General features: G+C 42.0%; 1 protein-coding gene across 4 annotated transcripts in view; it reads right to left on the reverse strand.

Annotated features, from left to right (window-relative positions):
- LOC139540711 (lysine-specific demethylase 4B-like) overlaps positions 1 to 17353 on the reverse strand; it is an 82006-nt gene extending 64653 nt beyond the window's left edge. For all 4 annotated transcript variants that reach the window (XM_071344605.1, XM_071344606.1, XM_071344604.1 and 1 more), the window contains exons 1-5: positions 17213 to 17353; positions 10526 to 10896; positions 10018 to 10193; positions 5509 to 5623; positions 1476 to 1669 (exon numbers count right to left, since the gene is read on the reverse strand). In XM_071344605.1, coding sequence (XP_071200706.1) covers positions 1476 to 1669; positions 5509 to 5623; positions 10018 to 10193; positions 10526 to 10882 — 842 coding nt within the window. In that variant the 5' untranslated portion in view covers positions 10883 to 10896; positions 17213 to 17353. The remainder of the gene's footprint in view (positions 1 to 1475; positions 1670 to 5508; positions 5624 to 10017; positions 10194 to 10525; positions 10897 to 17212) is intronic.
- Between the last annotated feature and the right edge of the window lie 194 nt (positions 17354 to 17547).

Consider the following 17547-nt stretch of genomic DNA (forward strand, 5'->3'; position numbering starts at 1 on the left):
GTCGATACCCTTATCGTCTACCGTCATTACCTTGCCGCCGAGCAACTCGTTTAGCCGGGAGTGGCTGTAAGTCTTTGGGCCCGACCCAAATGGCACCCTATTCTCCCCATAGGGCTCCAGTCAAAACTAGTGCACTATATAGGGATTAGGTTGCCATTTGGAACGAACCCCTTGAGTGCGTGATACTATTGGGCCTACGCAGTCGTGTTGGTTTCCCCCATTCGCTTGACGTGAAATGGCCGCGAAAGTGATGGAGATGTGTCGGCAAATAGAGGCTCTTTATGTGACTTGTGTTGGGAGAGCCATAAACGCTAGGAAATAGAATTGGATGCCAAGTGAGGCCTTTGGGAATAGTGAGTCTCGAAGGGCGGTCGTATTACAAGAGGAGGAATTAGAAAATGATGGGAAGAGGGAGGGAGGGAGGGAGGGAGGGAGGGAGGGAGGGAGGGAGGGAGGGAGGGAGGGAGGGAGGGAGGGAGGGAGGGAGGGAGGGAGGGAGGGAGGGAGGGAGGGAGGGAGGGAGAGAGGTGTTCGAAGAGCGCTACTGCTACCTAGCGACGAGTGGTGGGATGGTTGGGCCTGGACAATTTCACTGCTTGTTGGACACAGACACACTCATCTTCACAGAAAAATACACACACACACACACCTAGATTTTAGAGACTTATAGACTGCCAAAATAAAGGAAACGCCGACATAAAGTTTCTTAATAGGGCGTTGGGCCACCACGAGCCAGAACAGCTTCAATGCACTTTGGCCTACAATTCTATTGGAGGGATGCGACACCATTCTTCCACTAGAAATTCCATCATTCTGTGTTTTGCTGATGGTGGTGGAAACCGCTGTCTCAGGCGCCGCTCCAGAATCTCTCATAAGTGTTCACAGACTCATACAATGACACACACACACAGTACCAAATTTAAGTCAATATGTTGCTAATATTGAAGACGCTTTATACGACAGAAGCCACCTGGCTCCTTAGAAACTTTTGTAAGTCGAGAGTGTCCTCCAGTGGCCATCTGTTTAAGTACACAAATGCATGTATGACAAGTCTCCTCAACTCACAGACAGGGACTCACATTAAGTTTTACACACGTATAAGAATGACAGATGCTTGAGAAGCAACTGCCAAAGCCTGCCCAGATCCTGAAATCAAGGAACAATTTTGGCTTGCCATTTTTTGATGTAGATGCAACTGAAGCAAAGAGCTGTCGCACGGGTGGCAGGCAGCCTAGCGGTTAGAGCGGCATTGGGCCAGTAACCGAAAGGTCAGTACTGCTACCTGCAACCGAGCGAAGAGTGATGGGATGGTTGGGCCTGGACAATCGAATTGCTTGTAGGACACAGAGACACTCATAGTCACAGAAAAACACACACATTTTATAGACCTACAAGTAACACACACACACACACACACACAGAGAGCGAGAGAGATGCAAAGAATGGAGAGATAAACCACTAATACAGCCACTGACCATGACTTGGACTCTCCAAAGTGGAGGTAGTTGATACTGTAGAGATCCATGTCCTCTGTGTGCCAGGCAAAGGTGGTCTTCCACATGCCAAAGTACAGGTAGGGCGTGTTCACCCCCTCGATCACGATGCCGCACTCCTGCTCCACCATGTCCAACAGCGTGTTCAGGTGGCCGATGTTCCACTCACCGATCTCCTGGAAACACAGACACAAAAAAGGGAGGTTAAAAAGGGATAGTTCACCCAAATCAAATACAAAAAAAAAAAAATGACAGTTTCCTTCCCCCAGCCTGTAAGCAGTCTATGGACAAGTTATGAAAGCAATCCGTACTTTTGTTTTGTTTACCTGGCCACGGTTCCAAGTGCTCACTTTTTAGCATTTGTGGCACACATTTTGTTCAAGTCAAGTCGATATTAGCCTCTCGTTTCATGTTCAAATATTTCAATTTATAATTTGGGTGAACTATCCATTTAACACCGTGACCCGATTCAAGAATGTTGGCTACATTTACCAATGAAATGTAAATGTGGATTTAGGGCTGTCCCCGACAACAACAAAAAAACTTGGTTGACTGAAAGTCGTCTGCTCTTTCGATCAATCGATTGCCCAAAATGTTTAAACGTGCATTTTCCCCCATTTATTAGGCACACCCTATGTGTTTTAATAAAATCAACTACGTTCATTGAGCTTGTCTGATGCTATAAGCTTACGTTTTGATGCCTCAAGAGGGCGCCAGAGATTTAGATAAGTTATTTTTCTTCTGGTTAACCTGGACCAACTATTCTCCTCCAGTTCCTGCTGGCTTTTCCAGACTCTGCTATTACTCTCCTGAAGTTGCCGGTAATAGGCTACACGAGGAGTCGGCAAACTTTCTCATTTGGAATGCCAAATTTATCTTACCATTTCTACCGATCTGTGCCAGTTATGGCCTTCATATGCACATTTTCGAAAAACAATTTAATTTATAACATCTCAAAATCATTGTCATGTGGTTAATCAAAATTCTATCCAAATCGAAATAAATATTATACAATACATATGCTATAAATCACATTGGCTACACATGACCTGTCTGCAACAAACTTGAAACATTGTATCAACTATTAACTTTGCTCAGGCCCAAAGTTTGCACTAGCGAATTTGCAACATTGTATAAAATATTCTGGGCACTCAGTTTCCAGTGCCAGCGAACTCTGGACAGACACAGCTGTAGGCTATTTGTACAAGGGATAAGAAGCAGTGCTTGACTTGGACAGGAGCTCAACGGAGTTGAGTACCGGCACCTCACATGTTCTACTGCTTGACCTCCTGTTCCACTTGTAGAATATTAGCTCAAAAGTACTGTGGAGCTCCTGCACCTAAATATAAACAGTACCAGCACACAAAATGAGTAGCGGAAACTATTTCAGTCCATGTCAAGCACTGATAAGAAGCCTATTTGATGACGTTTCCACTGGATCAGAGCATTACATTTTTCCCTTTCATACTGAGTGGTAATCGAAAGGGAGAGAGCTAGAAAGATTTTTCAAATACATTGAGGAACTATTGCAATTCTCAATGGATGTAAAAACAGAATTTGCTTGCTTGCTGCTTGAGGTGAAGAACACATTACTTTGAGAAGCTTAGGCTTACTTTCATGGGTGTGCGTCCTGACTCAACATTGACAGGGCGCTCCAAACAAAAGACAATGGAATAAAGACTAAAGACTAAATTGACAGAACCCGTAAATGGAATTAAATAAATGGAATGAAATAAACCAAAACGTGTTTCTCACAAGTGTAGCATAGGTTGCGCACTCTGCAAACAATGTCTCCACTCTGACAATGAGAACAGGAAGACTGGAATAATATTGAATGCTTTAAAAGAAATTACCGTAACCAAAGTAACAAACATTTTAGATGACAAATTATAGGAAATTAAAGTAATTCAAAGGTTTTTCTTTATTTTTACTATTTTCTACATTGTAGAATAATAGTGAAGAAATAAAAACTATGAAATAACACATATGGAATCATGTAGGCTCCAAAAAAAGTGTTAAACGAATTAAAATATATTTAATATTTGAGATTCTTCAAAGTAGCCACCCTTTGCCTTGACAGCTTTGCACACTCTCTTGACATTCTCTCAACCAGCTTCACCTGGAATGCTTTTCCAACAGTCTTGAAGGAGTTCCCACATATGCTGAGCACGTGTTAGCTGCTTTTCCTTCACTCTGCGGTCCAAGTCATCCCAAACCATCTCAATTGGGTTGAGGTCGGGTGATTGTGGAGGCCAGGTCATCCGATGCAGCATTCAATCACTCTCCTTCTTGGCCAAAAATCAAACATTTGGACTCATCAGACTAAAAAAAAAAAAATCCACCGGTCTAATGTCCATTAATCGTGTTAATTGGCCCAAACAAGTCTCTTCTTCTTATTGGTGTACTTTAGTAGTGGCAATTCGACCATGAAGGCCTGATTCATGCAGTCTCCTCTGAACAGTTGATGTTGAGATGTGTCTGTTACTTGAACTCTGTGAAGTATTTATTTGGGCTGCAATTTCTGAGGCTGGTAACTCTAATGGTCTTATCCTCTGCAGCAGAGGTAACTCTGGGTCTTCCTTTCCTGTGGCCTCATGAGAGACAGTTTCATCATAGCGCTTGATGGTTTTTCCAACTGCACTTGAAGAAACTTTTCCGGATTGACTGACCTTCATGTTTTAAAGTAATGATGGACTGTTGTTTCTCTTTGCCTATCTGAGCTGTTAATATGCCATAATATGGACTTGGTCTTTCACCAAATAGGGCTATCTTCTGTATACCACCCTTACCTTGTCACAACACAACTGATTGGCTCAGACGCATTAAGAAGGAAAGAAATTCCGCAAATGAACAAGGCACACCTGTTAATTGAAATGCATTCCAGGTGACTACCTCATGAAGTTGGTTGAGCGAATGCCAAGAGCGTGCAAAGCTGTCAAAGGGGAAGGGTGGCTACTTGAGTAGGTGTGTCCAAACTTTTGTACTCCATATATTTGTTACCGCTTGACTAAAACAATCTCGGTCGACCAACAGCCTAACGACCAAATAATCGACCAGTCGACTAATTGGGGTCAGCCCTAAGTGGATTACAGTCTAAACGCTTTTTTTTAAGGTAAGAAAACAATTATATAAATATGTATTGAACAATCCAAGGCCTACGACATGGAGTTGCTATGTTACAGTTGTACTTCAGTTAGTATTTACCCAGTGAATAAAGTAGATTGCCATTGCATTCAAAAGATTTGTATAACTAACCCAAGATAGACCAAGGCCTGTTGTTTCCATTGGGAGCAAATTAATCATAGAAGGCAGAACAAGCAAGGCGGTGAGCAAAGCCAAGCATGAGCTAGTGAGATCCTATTGGCGTGTCCTAGCATTTATTTGCATGTTTCCGTTAGGGAACGCCTTGTGCAATAACTCTATTTACCCATGCACTCCAAAACAACGCCATTTTTTAAAACTTTAGCAAAGGGTAAAGTCTACAAAACGCTGTTCACTCTGTTACAGAATCTAGTTTTGGAAACATAAAAAACTGTATGAAAATTAGCAGAACGGCGGCCAAAATCGATCTCGCTTCGTCTTCTCCCACTGTCGGCCACTGGGCTCTCTCTCATCACCATATTTGGTTGTGGGTGGAAACGCCAACCGGATACTTCACATTTATAAATCCAGTGAAATATCTTGTTCATTGTACTGTATTGCAGTTCTCAAGGTCATGTAATAACACATGTTAACCACCAGATGGGATTAAGGCCAAACAACTAGTAGTAAGGAAGTAAGGAATTCAACACAATTGAGTAACTCTGTCCCAAAGGGTACCTAGTGGAACTTGCTTCAACGTATCCCAAAGAAGTTTATTAAGTAACTTTTATATAATAGGATTTTCAACTTTTCAAAACCAGGGAGGTACCATCTAAACTTGTCCCACAAATGCTCATTTACTTGTTCTGCTGCAGAACATTTTGCTACACAACCCATGTATGTGATTAGAAATGCTGTCACCGGGCTGACTTACCGGGTCGTAGATGGAGCCGCTGACGTCGGCGCCGTAGATGGGCGAAACAAAGGTGAGGTTCTTCCAGTATTTCCTCTCCAGGTCGTCAAAGTCCTTGTGTCGGGGAGTACAGTACCTGAGAGAGAGGAGGACAGGGTCGTGTTTAGTAGGCACAAAACAGAAGACGCTTTGAAAGAGATACCATCTCAATTTCTTCCAATAAAAAAAAAAAACATTGAAAAACTTTTTTCTATGGTGTACCCTAATGAACATGACCCAGTAACAGTCGGGAGATTTATGAGTGCCTTTCATCCTTTGACCAGTCAAGACATTGGATATAGACACTGGAGGTAAAGACAGTAAAACCTGTAGCGTGAAGACTGATTTTTCTTGCAAAGCAACCCAATAATATCTAATGACTACAATAATAACAGTATCTAAAGAATGAATCAAAGGTGTACAATTAGGGCTGGGAATTGCCAGGGACCTCACCATATGACATAATCACAATACTTAGATGTCGATAAGATATGTATTGTGATTCTATATATTGTGATTCCATACTGCGATAAGTTTATTTTTTATTTGATGTTTCAAACATCAGAAAATCTCAGAATGACCTTCTTGATCCAAATCAGTCAGGTTTCAAGACTAGTCATTCAACTGAGACTGCTCTTCTCTGTGTCACGGAGGCGCTCCGCACTGCTAAAGCTAACTCTCTCTCCTCTGCTCTCATCCTTCTAGACCTATCGGCTGCCTTTGATACTGTGAACCATCAGATCCTCCTCTCCACCCTCTCCGAGCTGGGCATCTCCGGCAAGGTCCACGCTTGGATTGCGTCCTACCTGACAGGTCGCTCCTACCAGGTGGCGTGGCGAGAATCTGTCTCCGCACCACGTGCTCTCACCACTGGTGTCCCCCAGGGCTCTGTTCTAGGCCCTCTCCTATTCTCGCTATACACCAAGTCACTTGGCTTTGTCATATCCTCACATGGTCTCTCCTATCATTGCTATGCAGACGACACACAATTAATCTTCTCCTTTCCCCCCTCTGATAACCAGGTGGTGAATCGCATCTCTGCATGTCTGGCAGACATATCAGTGTGGATGACGGATCACCACCTCAAGCTGAACCTCGGCAAGACGGAGCTGCTCTTCCTCCCGGGGAAGGACTGCCCGTTGCATGATCTCGCCATCACGGTTGACAACTCCATTGTGTCCTCCTCCCAGAGTGCTAAGAACCTTGGCGTGATCCTGGACAACACCCTGTCGTTCTCAACTAACATCAAGGCGGTGACCCGTTCCTGTAGGTTCATGCTCTACAACATTCGCAGAGTACGACCCTGCCTCACGCAGGAAGCGGCGCAGGTCCTAATCCAGGCACTTGTCATCTCCCGTCTGGATTACTGCAACTCGCTGTTGGCTGGGCTCCCTGCCTGTGCCATTAAACCCCTACAACTCATCCAGAACGCCGCAGCCCGTCTGGTGTTCAACTTTCCCAAGTTCTCTCACGTCACCCCGCTCCTCCGCTCTCTCCACTGGCTTCCAGTTGAAGCTCGCATCCGCTACAAGACCATGGTGCTTGCCTACGGAGCTGTGAGGGGAACGGCACCTCCGTACCTTCAGGCTCTGATCAGGCCCTACACCCAAACAAGGGCACTGCGTTCATCCACCTCTGGCCTGCTCGCCTCCCTACCTCTGAGGAAGTACAGTTCCCGCTCAGCCCAGTCAAAACTGTTCGCTGCTCTGGCACCCCAATGGTGGAACAAACTCCCTCACGACGCCAGGTCAGCGGAGTCAATCACCACCTTCCGGAGACACCTGAAACCCCACCTCTTTAAGGAATACCTAGGATAGGATAAAGTAATCCTTCTAACCCCCCCTCCCCCCCTTAAAAGAGTTAGATGCACTATTGTAAAGTGGTTGTTCCACTGGATATCATAAGGTGAATGCACCAATTTGTAAGTCGCTCTGGATAAGAGCGTCTGCTAAATGACTTAAATGTAAATGTAAATGTAAACATATTGCTCACTATACGTCTGCAGCAGAGAGACAAGAGAGAGCATGACAAAATGTGTTTTGTTCAGTCATGGAAATAAAAGCGCTGAAAACATGTTGGCTCACTAATTAAAAAACAAGATGGAGAACAAGCTATAAGATGAAAAATAAAAAATGACGTTTTGGCGCAGGTACAGATGACTAGCGCTAACTAACGCAACCTAGGGGAAAAAAAACTTTTCTAGGGCTGGGGCGATATGGCCAAAATATCATATCAGAACATTTTGGACGGTATTTTACTGTTTTTGAAGAGTAAAAAAGTTCTAAGAATATGTTTTAAGAGTAGTTCATAACCAAATATTCTCTCAAACCTGCGTGCGGGCGCACAGCTCCACTCGGCCCTGCCGCGTAGAAGAAATATCAGCCCGCGCAGAGAAGCACGAGACTGAACTTCACTCAACTTTCTATTGAGTTTTCCCCTTCAGTTAACACTAATAAGGTTTCACTCTACTGTGATCGAATCAACGCAATATTCACCACTTTCAATGTAATGTACCGAAACAAACTACGCAATTAGTATGCAAAACTAGCCGTGCAAGAGGCTTTCTTGTGGACAGCGCACATTGGAGAAGGATTCTATTGCATTGACAGGCACGACTCAAACAGTCCAGACGGGCCTAAGCTACAGTATGAGTGTGTAATGAGTAGATGCGCTTGTTTTGAGATCAAAGCGAGAGCTGCATGTACCACGTGTGCACATTTGTTCATATTCTTTGCTACTTAGTGAGTTATTAGCCCAGTTATAGTTAATTTATAGTCAACAATGGGGGAGTGGTTGCTTCCTACTATGCATTTCTAGCCATCGTTTAAAAGCGAGTCAGGTAAACAGCTGTTTTTTCTGTCTTAAAGGGGCAGTGTTGTATTTTGAGACGTATTGAACAATACGTAGAGCGTAGCATAATTTCTCTGATTCTCTGTAATACTGGTATGGGAATAATAACGACATTTATTTTGCAAGCCCTGCAAGTCTCATGGAATGCATGCCTACATTGAACACCACACATTGGCTGCTACTGTAGACTGAATGGTAGAACAGCTATTTCCATTTAAAAATGTTATGGAATGCATTTTTGTCCATTGTTTTTGATGATAGGCCACTGTGGTAGGCCTACATTATGATCAAATGGCCATAGTAGCCTACTTGGCCACCGTTAAAACTGTAACTTAAAGCGGGTACACCCTCAATGTTCACAGAGTTGCACAGAATTTTCACAACATTCAAGTTTGCGCTCAGCAGACCGGAAATTTGCCCAGTGCCTAAATTTTGTTCATGACGTTAGGGTGGCAACACATAAATTATACGTGATTTCAAAGTGGGCTTTCTCCATTCTGATTGTTTAATACTGTTCAATCCAACATTTATTATAAGCATTTATCAATTTCTGCACTTTTGTTATTATTTCCACACCGTGGCATGATATGGGCAAACAATCTAGGCCTTGTTTATTGGTGTACTGTTGGAATCATAGAAGTATAATGATTATTGTAATTCAATAGTTGAAATATAGTGGGCAACACTTTGAATACATTGTTGTTTGACATGACAACAAATAAATAGGAATTATTGTGACAGGGTAGGAACCCAAGTGTTGGTCAGCGTTTCCCAGGACACCCTATTCGATGTTACATCCCACTTTTTCGTGTAGATAGCCAGCATTGATAGCTAGCTAGCTAACATATTCATGCCTATTCCATATTCATGCCAATCGCCTATTCCTCTCTGATTTAGAAGACACTGTTGCACAAACAACACGTTGATCTAGACCTACACCAGCACTGATATCAGGCTGTATTATCTAGCTAGGTTTCCTCTAACTGATTACATATAGCTAGCTAACTGTTCAGCTAACTAGCAATTAGCATTAGCAGCAACAACAAAAAATTGCCACAGCATGCTAAGAAAAGACAAACTAGCTGTTCGCAGACAGTTATATACACAAACTAATAGTGTTATTACAGAACGCTTTGAAAGCAGCATCATTGTCAACAACATCTTGTTGCGTCTGACCATGCAGAATGCAGAGTGAACGGGAACTGCTTTCCTTGAGAGGCAGGGCTTGTTGTGGGAAGCAGCATGCAAGAAGAGGGAGAGAGACAACTTGAAAGTAGCAAACGGAGTAAACTACAAAAACTGACCTTACACACGCCGGAGTTGCGTATCTCATTTAACACTATTGCTATTTTAACTACCTTGATTCTAAACATATGTTGTTTCTAATGTATATATAAAAATAGAGAGTTTTGAGAACTGTAATAAAAAGGGCATTACAAATTAAATGTATTATTAATAATATTATTAGCAAACCTAACATTGAAATACTGTTATAGAAGGTAAAGTAAAAACCCAAACCGATCAGTGCATCAATATCGGTACATAGTAAAAGACAGTATACATCCAGCCCTTATATCTTCTGCACTATTTTGACTGTGTCTCATTGAGTGTAGAATGGCTGGTAGCTAGGTGAGGACCTACGTTCTGCTGTTGGCCAGTTGACGGTACTCCCCGACGGTCATGGACTTCTTCTGGATGTTGTACTGGGTGAAGAGGCCTGACTGGCCCGTCACCACCTGCATGATGGGAGCCGGGATCACCATCTCCTCTATGGTGTCGTACGACTGCCGCGGCTTCCAGCCCTTAGGAGGAATCACCTGCAAGAAAAGAAGGAGGAATGGAGAGAAAGTGAGTGAGAGGATGAGAGTGAAAGTGACAGAGTAAAAAATAGGGGACAGAGCAAGAGAGGGGAGGGGGTAGAGAGAGCGAGAGGGAGAGAAACATATGGCAAAAGTAGGTGGAGCTACTGTAACATTGCATGGCTAAATTCAAACAAAACTGTCAGAATTTAGAGCACCCAGGAGATTTTCTGTGTGAACTGTTGTCTTGTTATACTGCAAAATATACACAATAGGACTACTTTTTCAGAGTAGGTCAGTTCTAATAGGTCAGAAAGCCATTTATATAAAAAGTGTGTGTATGTGTGTACCTTTGCCAGGCCTGCACGGTGTGCTCCTTGAGTCTCCATGTAGGCAACATATTTGGCAAAGTCCTTGAATTCCTCCATGGTTGGCCGGAAGGTCATGATCTTACACCCCGGGTTCATGACTGGAACTGGAGGAGCTGGGGTAGGGGCTGGATCTGAGGCTAGCTCTGGGGCTTGAGCTGAATCTGGGGTTAGTTCAGGAGCTAGGTCTGGGGCTAGTTCTGAGGCTAAGTCTGGAGCTGGATCTGGGACCAGGTCTGGTGCTGGGGCTAGGTCTGGTGCTGGGGCTAGGTCTGGTGCTGGGGCTGACGCTTCCAGCGACATGGTGGCAGTTGGATATGGGGGCACTGCCAATGACATGGAGGCAGGTCGAACTGAAAATACAAAGAGAAAAGGACAAACTATAATCTACAACAACAAAGCAATAAAACACAGTCAGACCTGTGACCGTATGTATCATGTGTCTCAGAGTAGGAGTGCTGATATAGGATCAGGTCCCACCTGTCCATGTAAACTTATTCATTTTGATCTAAAAGGCTAAATTGATCCTAAATCAGCACTCCTACTCTGAGACGCTTGATACATAGGGCCTCCCGAGTGGCGCAGCGGTCTAAGGCACTGCATCTCAGTGCTAGAGGCGTCCCTACAGACCCAGGCTGTATCACAACCGGCCTTGATCGGGAGTCCCGTAGGGCGGCGCAAAATTGGTCCAGCGTCGTCCGGGTTAGGCCGTCATTGTAAATTAGAATTTGTTCTTAAAACCGCTTGAAGCTAGGGGGCAGTATTTTTATGTTTGGATAAATAACATTCCCAAAGTAAACTGCCTATTTCTCAGGCCCAGATGCTAGAATATGCATATAATTGGTAGATTAGGATAGAAAACACTCAAAACTGTCCAAATATTGTCTGTGAGTATAACAGAATTGATTTTGCAGGCAAAAACCTGAGGAAATCCAACCAGGAAGTGCCTCTTATTTTGAAACCTCCCTGTTCCATTGCCTGCCTTTCCTCCATTTAAAGGGATATCAACCAGATTTCTTTTCCTATGGCTTCCACAGGGTGTGAACAGTCTTTAGACATAGTTTCAAGCTTTTATTCTAAAAAATTGGCGAGATTTATCACATCGCGTCAGTGGACTGCCAGATGTCCTTCAATTAGTTCATGCGCGCGACACTGTTAGCTAGACATTTTCTTTCTCTCTTGTATAGAATAGTTTACCGTCCGGTTGAAAAATTATCGATTATTTATGTTAAAAACAACCTGAGGATTGATTATAAAAAACGTTTGACATGTTTCTACGAACTTTACGGATATTATTTGGAATTTTCGTCTGCCCGTCATGACCTGCACGAGCATGTGGCTTACTCAACAAAACGCGCCAACCAAATGGAGGTTTTTGGATATAAAAATAATCTTTATCGAACAAAACAAACATTTATTGTGTAACTGGGAGTCTCGTGAGTGCAAACATCCGCGAAGATCATCAAAGGTAAGCGATTAATTTTATTGCTTTTCTGACTTTCGTGACCAAGCTACTTTGCTGCTAGCTGTTTGTAATGTTTTGTCTACTGATCGATGTCCTCACACAAACGCTTGGTTTGCTTTCGCTGTAAAGCTTTTTTTCCCCAAATCTGACAAGCCAGGTGGATTAACAACAAGCTACGCTGTGTTTTGGTATATTGCACTTGTGATTTCATGATAATTTAATATTTTTTGTAATTTAATTTGAATTTGGCGCTCTGCAATTCAGCGGATGTTGACGAAAATGATCCCGCTAAAGGGATCTGTGCGCCAAGAGGTTTGCCTAGCTAAATAAAAGATTCAATTAAAAATATATTTAAAAAATTACATTTGGCCCCTGAGCAACAGAGAGGTTTAGCAGAATGAACGACTAATGACTGAGGTAAATTATGATGAGTGAGAAAAGTTAGACGCAAACGATGTACAACCAAAATATGTTTATAAAATTATTATTTTGGTCTCATCGACTGTCAACCCTTGCTTGGATAGCTCATCTACACTGAACCAAAACATGAACACAACATTGAAAACCTACCTTGTCACAACACAACTGATTGGCTCAAACGCATTAAGAAGGAAAGAATTTCAACAAATTAACTTTCACAAGGCACACCTGTTAATTGAAATGCATTCCAGGTGACTACCACATGAGGCTGGTTGAGAAAATTCCAAGCGTGTGCAAAGCTGTCATCAAGCCAAAGTGTGACTATCTGAAGAATCTCAAATATAAAGTATATTTGGAATTGTTTAAAACTTTTTTGGTTACTTCATGATTCCATATATGTTATTTCATAGTTTTGAAATCTTCACTATTATTCTATACTGTCGAAATTAGTAAAAATAAAGAAAAACCCTTGAATGAGTGGGTGTGTCCAAACTTTTGACTGGTACTGTATATGATGGGATATATAGACATTTTGGACAGTACGTAGATAGAATATTTAGTCTATAGGATACGTAGGATAGAATAGTACATATGGCCTTCAATAGAATACAAAAGTATCTAAAGTTGATGTCAGAAGTTTACATACACCTTAGCCAAATACATTTAAACTCCGTTTTCACAATTCCTGACATTTAATCCAAGTAAAAATTCCCTGTCTTAGGTCAGTTAGGATCACCACTTTATTTTAAGAATGTGAAATGTCAGAATAATAGTAGAGAGAATTATTTATTTCAGCTTTTCTTTCATCACATTCGCAGTGGGTCAGAAGTTTACATACACTCAATTAGTATTTGGTAGCATTGCCTTTAAATTGTTTAACTTGGGTCAAACATTTCAGGTAGCCTTCCACAAGCTTCCCACAATAAGTTGGGTGAATTTTGGCCCATTCCTCCTGACAGAGCTGGTGTAACTGAGTCAGGTTTGTAGGCCTGCTTGCTCACACACGCTTTTTCAGTTCTGCCCACAAATATTCTATAGGACCGAGGTCAGGGCTTTGTGATGGCCACTCCAATACCTTGACTTTGTTGTCCTTAAGCCATTTTCCACAACTTCAGAAGTATGCTTGGGGTCATTGTTCATTTGGAAGACCCATTTGCGACCAAGCTTCAACTTCCTGACTGATGTCTTGAGATGTTGCTTCAATATAGCCACATCATTTTCCTGCCTCATGATGACATCTATTTTGTAAAGTGCACCAGTCCCTCCTGCAGCAAAGCACCCCCACAACATGATGCTGCTACCCCCGTGCTTCACAGTTGGGATGGTGTTATTTGGCTTGCAAGCCTCCCCCTTTTTCCTCCTAACATAACGATGGTCATTATGGCCAAACAGGTCTATTTTTGTTTCATCCGACCAGAGGACATTTCTCCAAAAGGTATGATCTTTGTCTACATGCGCAGTTGCAAACCGTAGTCTGGCTTTTTTATGGCGGTTTTGGAGCAATGGCTTCTTCCTTGCTGAGCGGCCTTTTAGGTTATGTCAATATAGGAGATTCGTTTTACTGTGGATATAGATACTTTTGTACCCGTTTCCTCCAGCATCTTCACAAGGTCCTTTGCTGTTCTTCTGGGATTGATTTACACTTTTTGCACCAAAGTACGTTCATCTCTAGGAGACAGAACACGTCTCCTTCCTGAGCGGTATGAAGGCTGCGTGGTCCCATGGTGTTTATACTTGCGTACTATTGTTTGTACAGATGAACGTGGTACCTTCAGGCATTTGGAAATTGCTCCCAAGGATGAACCAGACTTGTGGAGGTCTACAATTTTTTTTCTGAGGTCTTGGCTGATTTCTTTTGATTGTCCCATGAAGTCAAGCAAAGAGGCCCTGAGTTTGAAGGTAGGCTTTGAAATACATCCACAGGTACACCTCCAATTGATCAAAATGATGTCAATTAGCCTAACAGAAGCTTCTAAAGCCATGACATCATGTTCTGGAATTTTCCAAGCTGTTTAAAGGCACAGTCAACTTAGTGTATGTAAACTTCTGACACACTGGAATTGTGATTCAGTGAATTATTAGTGAATTAATCTGTCTGTAAACAATTGTTGGAAAAATTACTTGTGTCATACACGAAGTAGATGTCCTAACCGACTTGCCAAAACTATAGTTTGTTAACAAGAAATGTGTGGAGTGGTTGAAAAACGAGTTTTAATGACTCCAACCGAAGTGTATGTAAACTTCTGACTTCAACTGTATTAGAACTAGGGATGCACGATATATCGGTGAACATATCCAAATTGGCAGATATTAGCTAAAAATGCCAACATCGGTATCGGCTGATGTGTAGTTTAAAGTCTGCAAACAAGCAAACACCGGCCACGAACAATGTGGTTACAATACCGCGTTGGTAATAAAGCATAATTTGTTCGACCGCAACTTCTGGGGTAGCTAGCTTTAGCTTGGTACCTAGCTAGCACAATACAACCAGCCTGAAAACAATGACCAGTAGAAACTGCAGTCATTTTCATTATTCTTAGCAATGATTTAGGAATCCTTGTGAGTAAGTATTAGCTAGGTTGCCACTTTTTGTACGCCTATTGAAATTGAACTTCAATTCATGAAAATAAATAGCAAGCCAGCTACTTAACCCTGTTGCCCAAAGCTAACGTTATAAGCAGCCAGCTAGCTCCATCTGGCTAGTGACGCTCGACCGGACCGGGTTGTGAAGCTAGCCACAATAAGGATTAGGCACAATAGTGGAATGTGCGGTTTGCCTTCAAAATAAAAGTATGTCACTGACACAAATAATTAAAAATAGTAGAATTATGCCATACTTTTATTTTGAAGGCAAACCGCAAAGTCCACTATTGTGGCTAGCTTCACATATATCAAATAATAACTGTCTTATAAATTAGGGTTATTTTAGATGACACCTCGCTATATAGTTACCTAGCTAACTATTGCTACTGAAACAGATGTCGTTTTGCTATGATTTTGCGGAAGAACATTGTTTGCATCCATGAGCTAGCTAGCTGCGAGACAACTTTACCAGCATCATAGCATACGTATCGATGAATTGTCGTGACATGAAATACGAGTGATCGTGTAATAAATGTGTAATAACTACGTAAAAAATGTATTAAAGCATTAATTATGTGACGTGCAGTCATATTCAGGTCCTGATTAGTCAACAAGCTTATTTGACATGTTAAATAGTATATTTTTTGACATGCAAAGACCCAAACGGTGTTCCATAGAAATCCTGGTTGAGAATGAAATGACAGAACAAATGAACAACGAAACAGCACAGCAAGTAAGTGAAAGAAAAAGGTATTGATTATGTTTTACTGGTAATGGGGACATACGTAAATGCCAACAAAATAACTTTTTGGTCAGTGTGGTGTGTGTGTAACCTATATTTAACTAGGCAAGTCAGATAAGAACAAATTGTTATTTACAATGATGACCCCAGCCAAACCCGGACGATGCTGGGCCAATTGTGTGCCTCCCTATGGGACTCCCAATCACGGCCGGATGTAATACAGCCTGGATTCGAACCAGGGACTGTAGTGACACCTCTTGCACGGAGATGAAGTGCCTTAGACCGCTGTGTCCGTGTTAACTATTTAACTGTACTAGAATGCTTAAAAGGCCGCAAAAAAAATGTGTATCAGTTTTCGGTATCATTTTGTCAAGGAAAATATTGGATATTGGTATCGGCCAAAAATGTCATATCGGTGCATCACTAATTAGAACACATTTAATGTAGGATCAAAACACTTTATCCTGTCACTTCTTAGAATTCTGTGATGTTATTACTATACATTACATTTTTTTCTTCATTTTGATTGTAAATACTATGGAGATACGACATTGAAGAGCACTCACTAACCTTGTTCTTAAATTCACTCATACACTTTTCTAAATTCTGCATATGGTATGACAGGAGACACGCACAGCAATTACAGCTGACTATAAAAAGGAGGAAAAAAACTGGGGAGCTTAAAGCCAATTACGTTTTCTGACTGGCTAGCCAACTAGCTTCACACATATTAGAGGAGCTAAAAGTTGTAGCTAGCATTAACACACGAACTAAACTGGCAAACGTATCAAAGAGATTGAAAGTAGACATGAATAGTATCGTGAACTTGAGTTATTTGTAACGCTAGTTAGCTAGCATAACTAGCACGTCTTTCAAGGTAGACGAAAACTAGCTACGTGCAGAAATAGCTCGCGTGCACGAGTATGATGACCGTCGTGACGTACCTAGCAAACTCGATACTCAGAATGAACCGTGGTTCAGAAACAAAATATGACATTCTATGGATCAATCAAAAACGATTGTGTGGGGTCACTCGTGTAAGCACTAATTGCTAGCTACCTTGGTGCCAGAGATATGTAATTAAAGCTAAGCTAACGTTAGCTACCTGGCGCTAGCAAACCACAGCTGACATTTCTTACAGCTATATTTGCTATCTAAAATTGGTGTTCTTACACTACGTGTAAGAAAACACAAATGTCAGCTGTTGGTAAACTCTCAAACGTTAAGTGTCGAATGGCCGGTTATGAGTTCATTTGAATGTTGACAGCCTGTACACTACAACCCGTACACAGTCACAGTCCGCCTTCCCCATTCCATAAAAGTCAACAAAACCACCACCACCACCACCATTGCTGCTGCTGGCTTAGGCTAGCTACAACTGTTTAGATCACATCGGAAATAACATTTGTATCCAAGTGCATTTGATCCCCCAAAAATTAAGCAAATCATTCAACATTACCTTCCGCAGCAAATTATTCTCCTTTATTTTTCTCAATCGATTTCTCGTTTTGTAAATTCCACACGATCGATTACCGTTGAGCATTAGCTAGTTGGTTGCACACAGACGAGCTCGGCCTCACGCCTCCTTCTCGAGCTTCAGCTCAATGATTGGCCAGACCACGTTTGTAGGTATTCACTGGATACGTTAAATGGTTTTATTTGGCTGATCTCGTTGATAGATGGATAGATGAACCAATGGCAAGAGCTAAATCAACATCCGGTTTTGAAGGGGTTAACTTGAAGGAAGCGTCATTTTGCAATATCAAAACTTACCAAAAACAGATTTACATAAAT

Source organism: Salvelinus alpinus, chromosome 16, assembly GCF_045679555.1.
Source record: "Salvelinus alpinus chromosome 16, SLU_Salpinus.1, whole genome shotgun sequence".
Classification (NCBI taxonomy): Eukaryota; Metazoa; Chordata; class Actinopteri; order Salmoniformes; family Salmonidae; genus Salvelinus; species Salvelinus alpinus.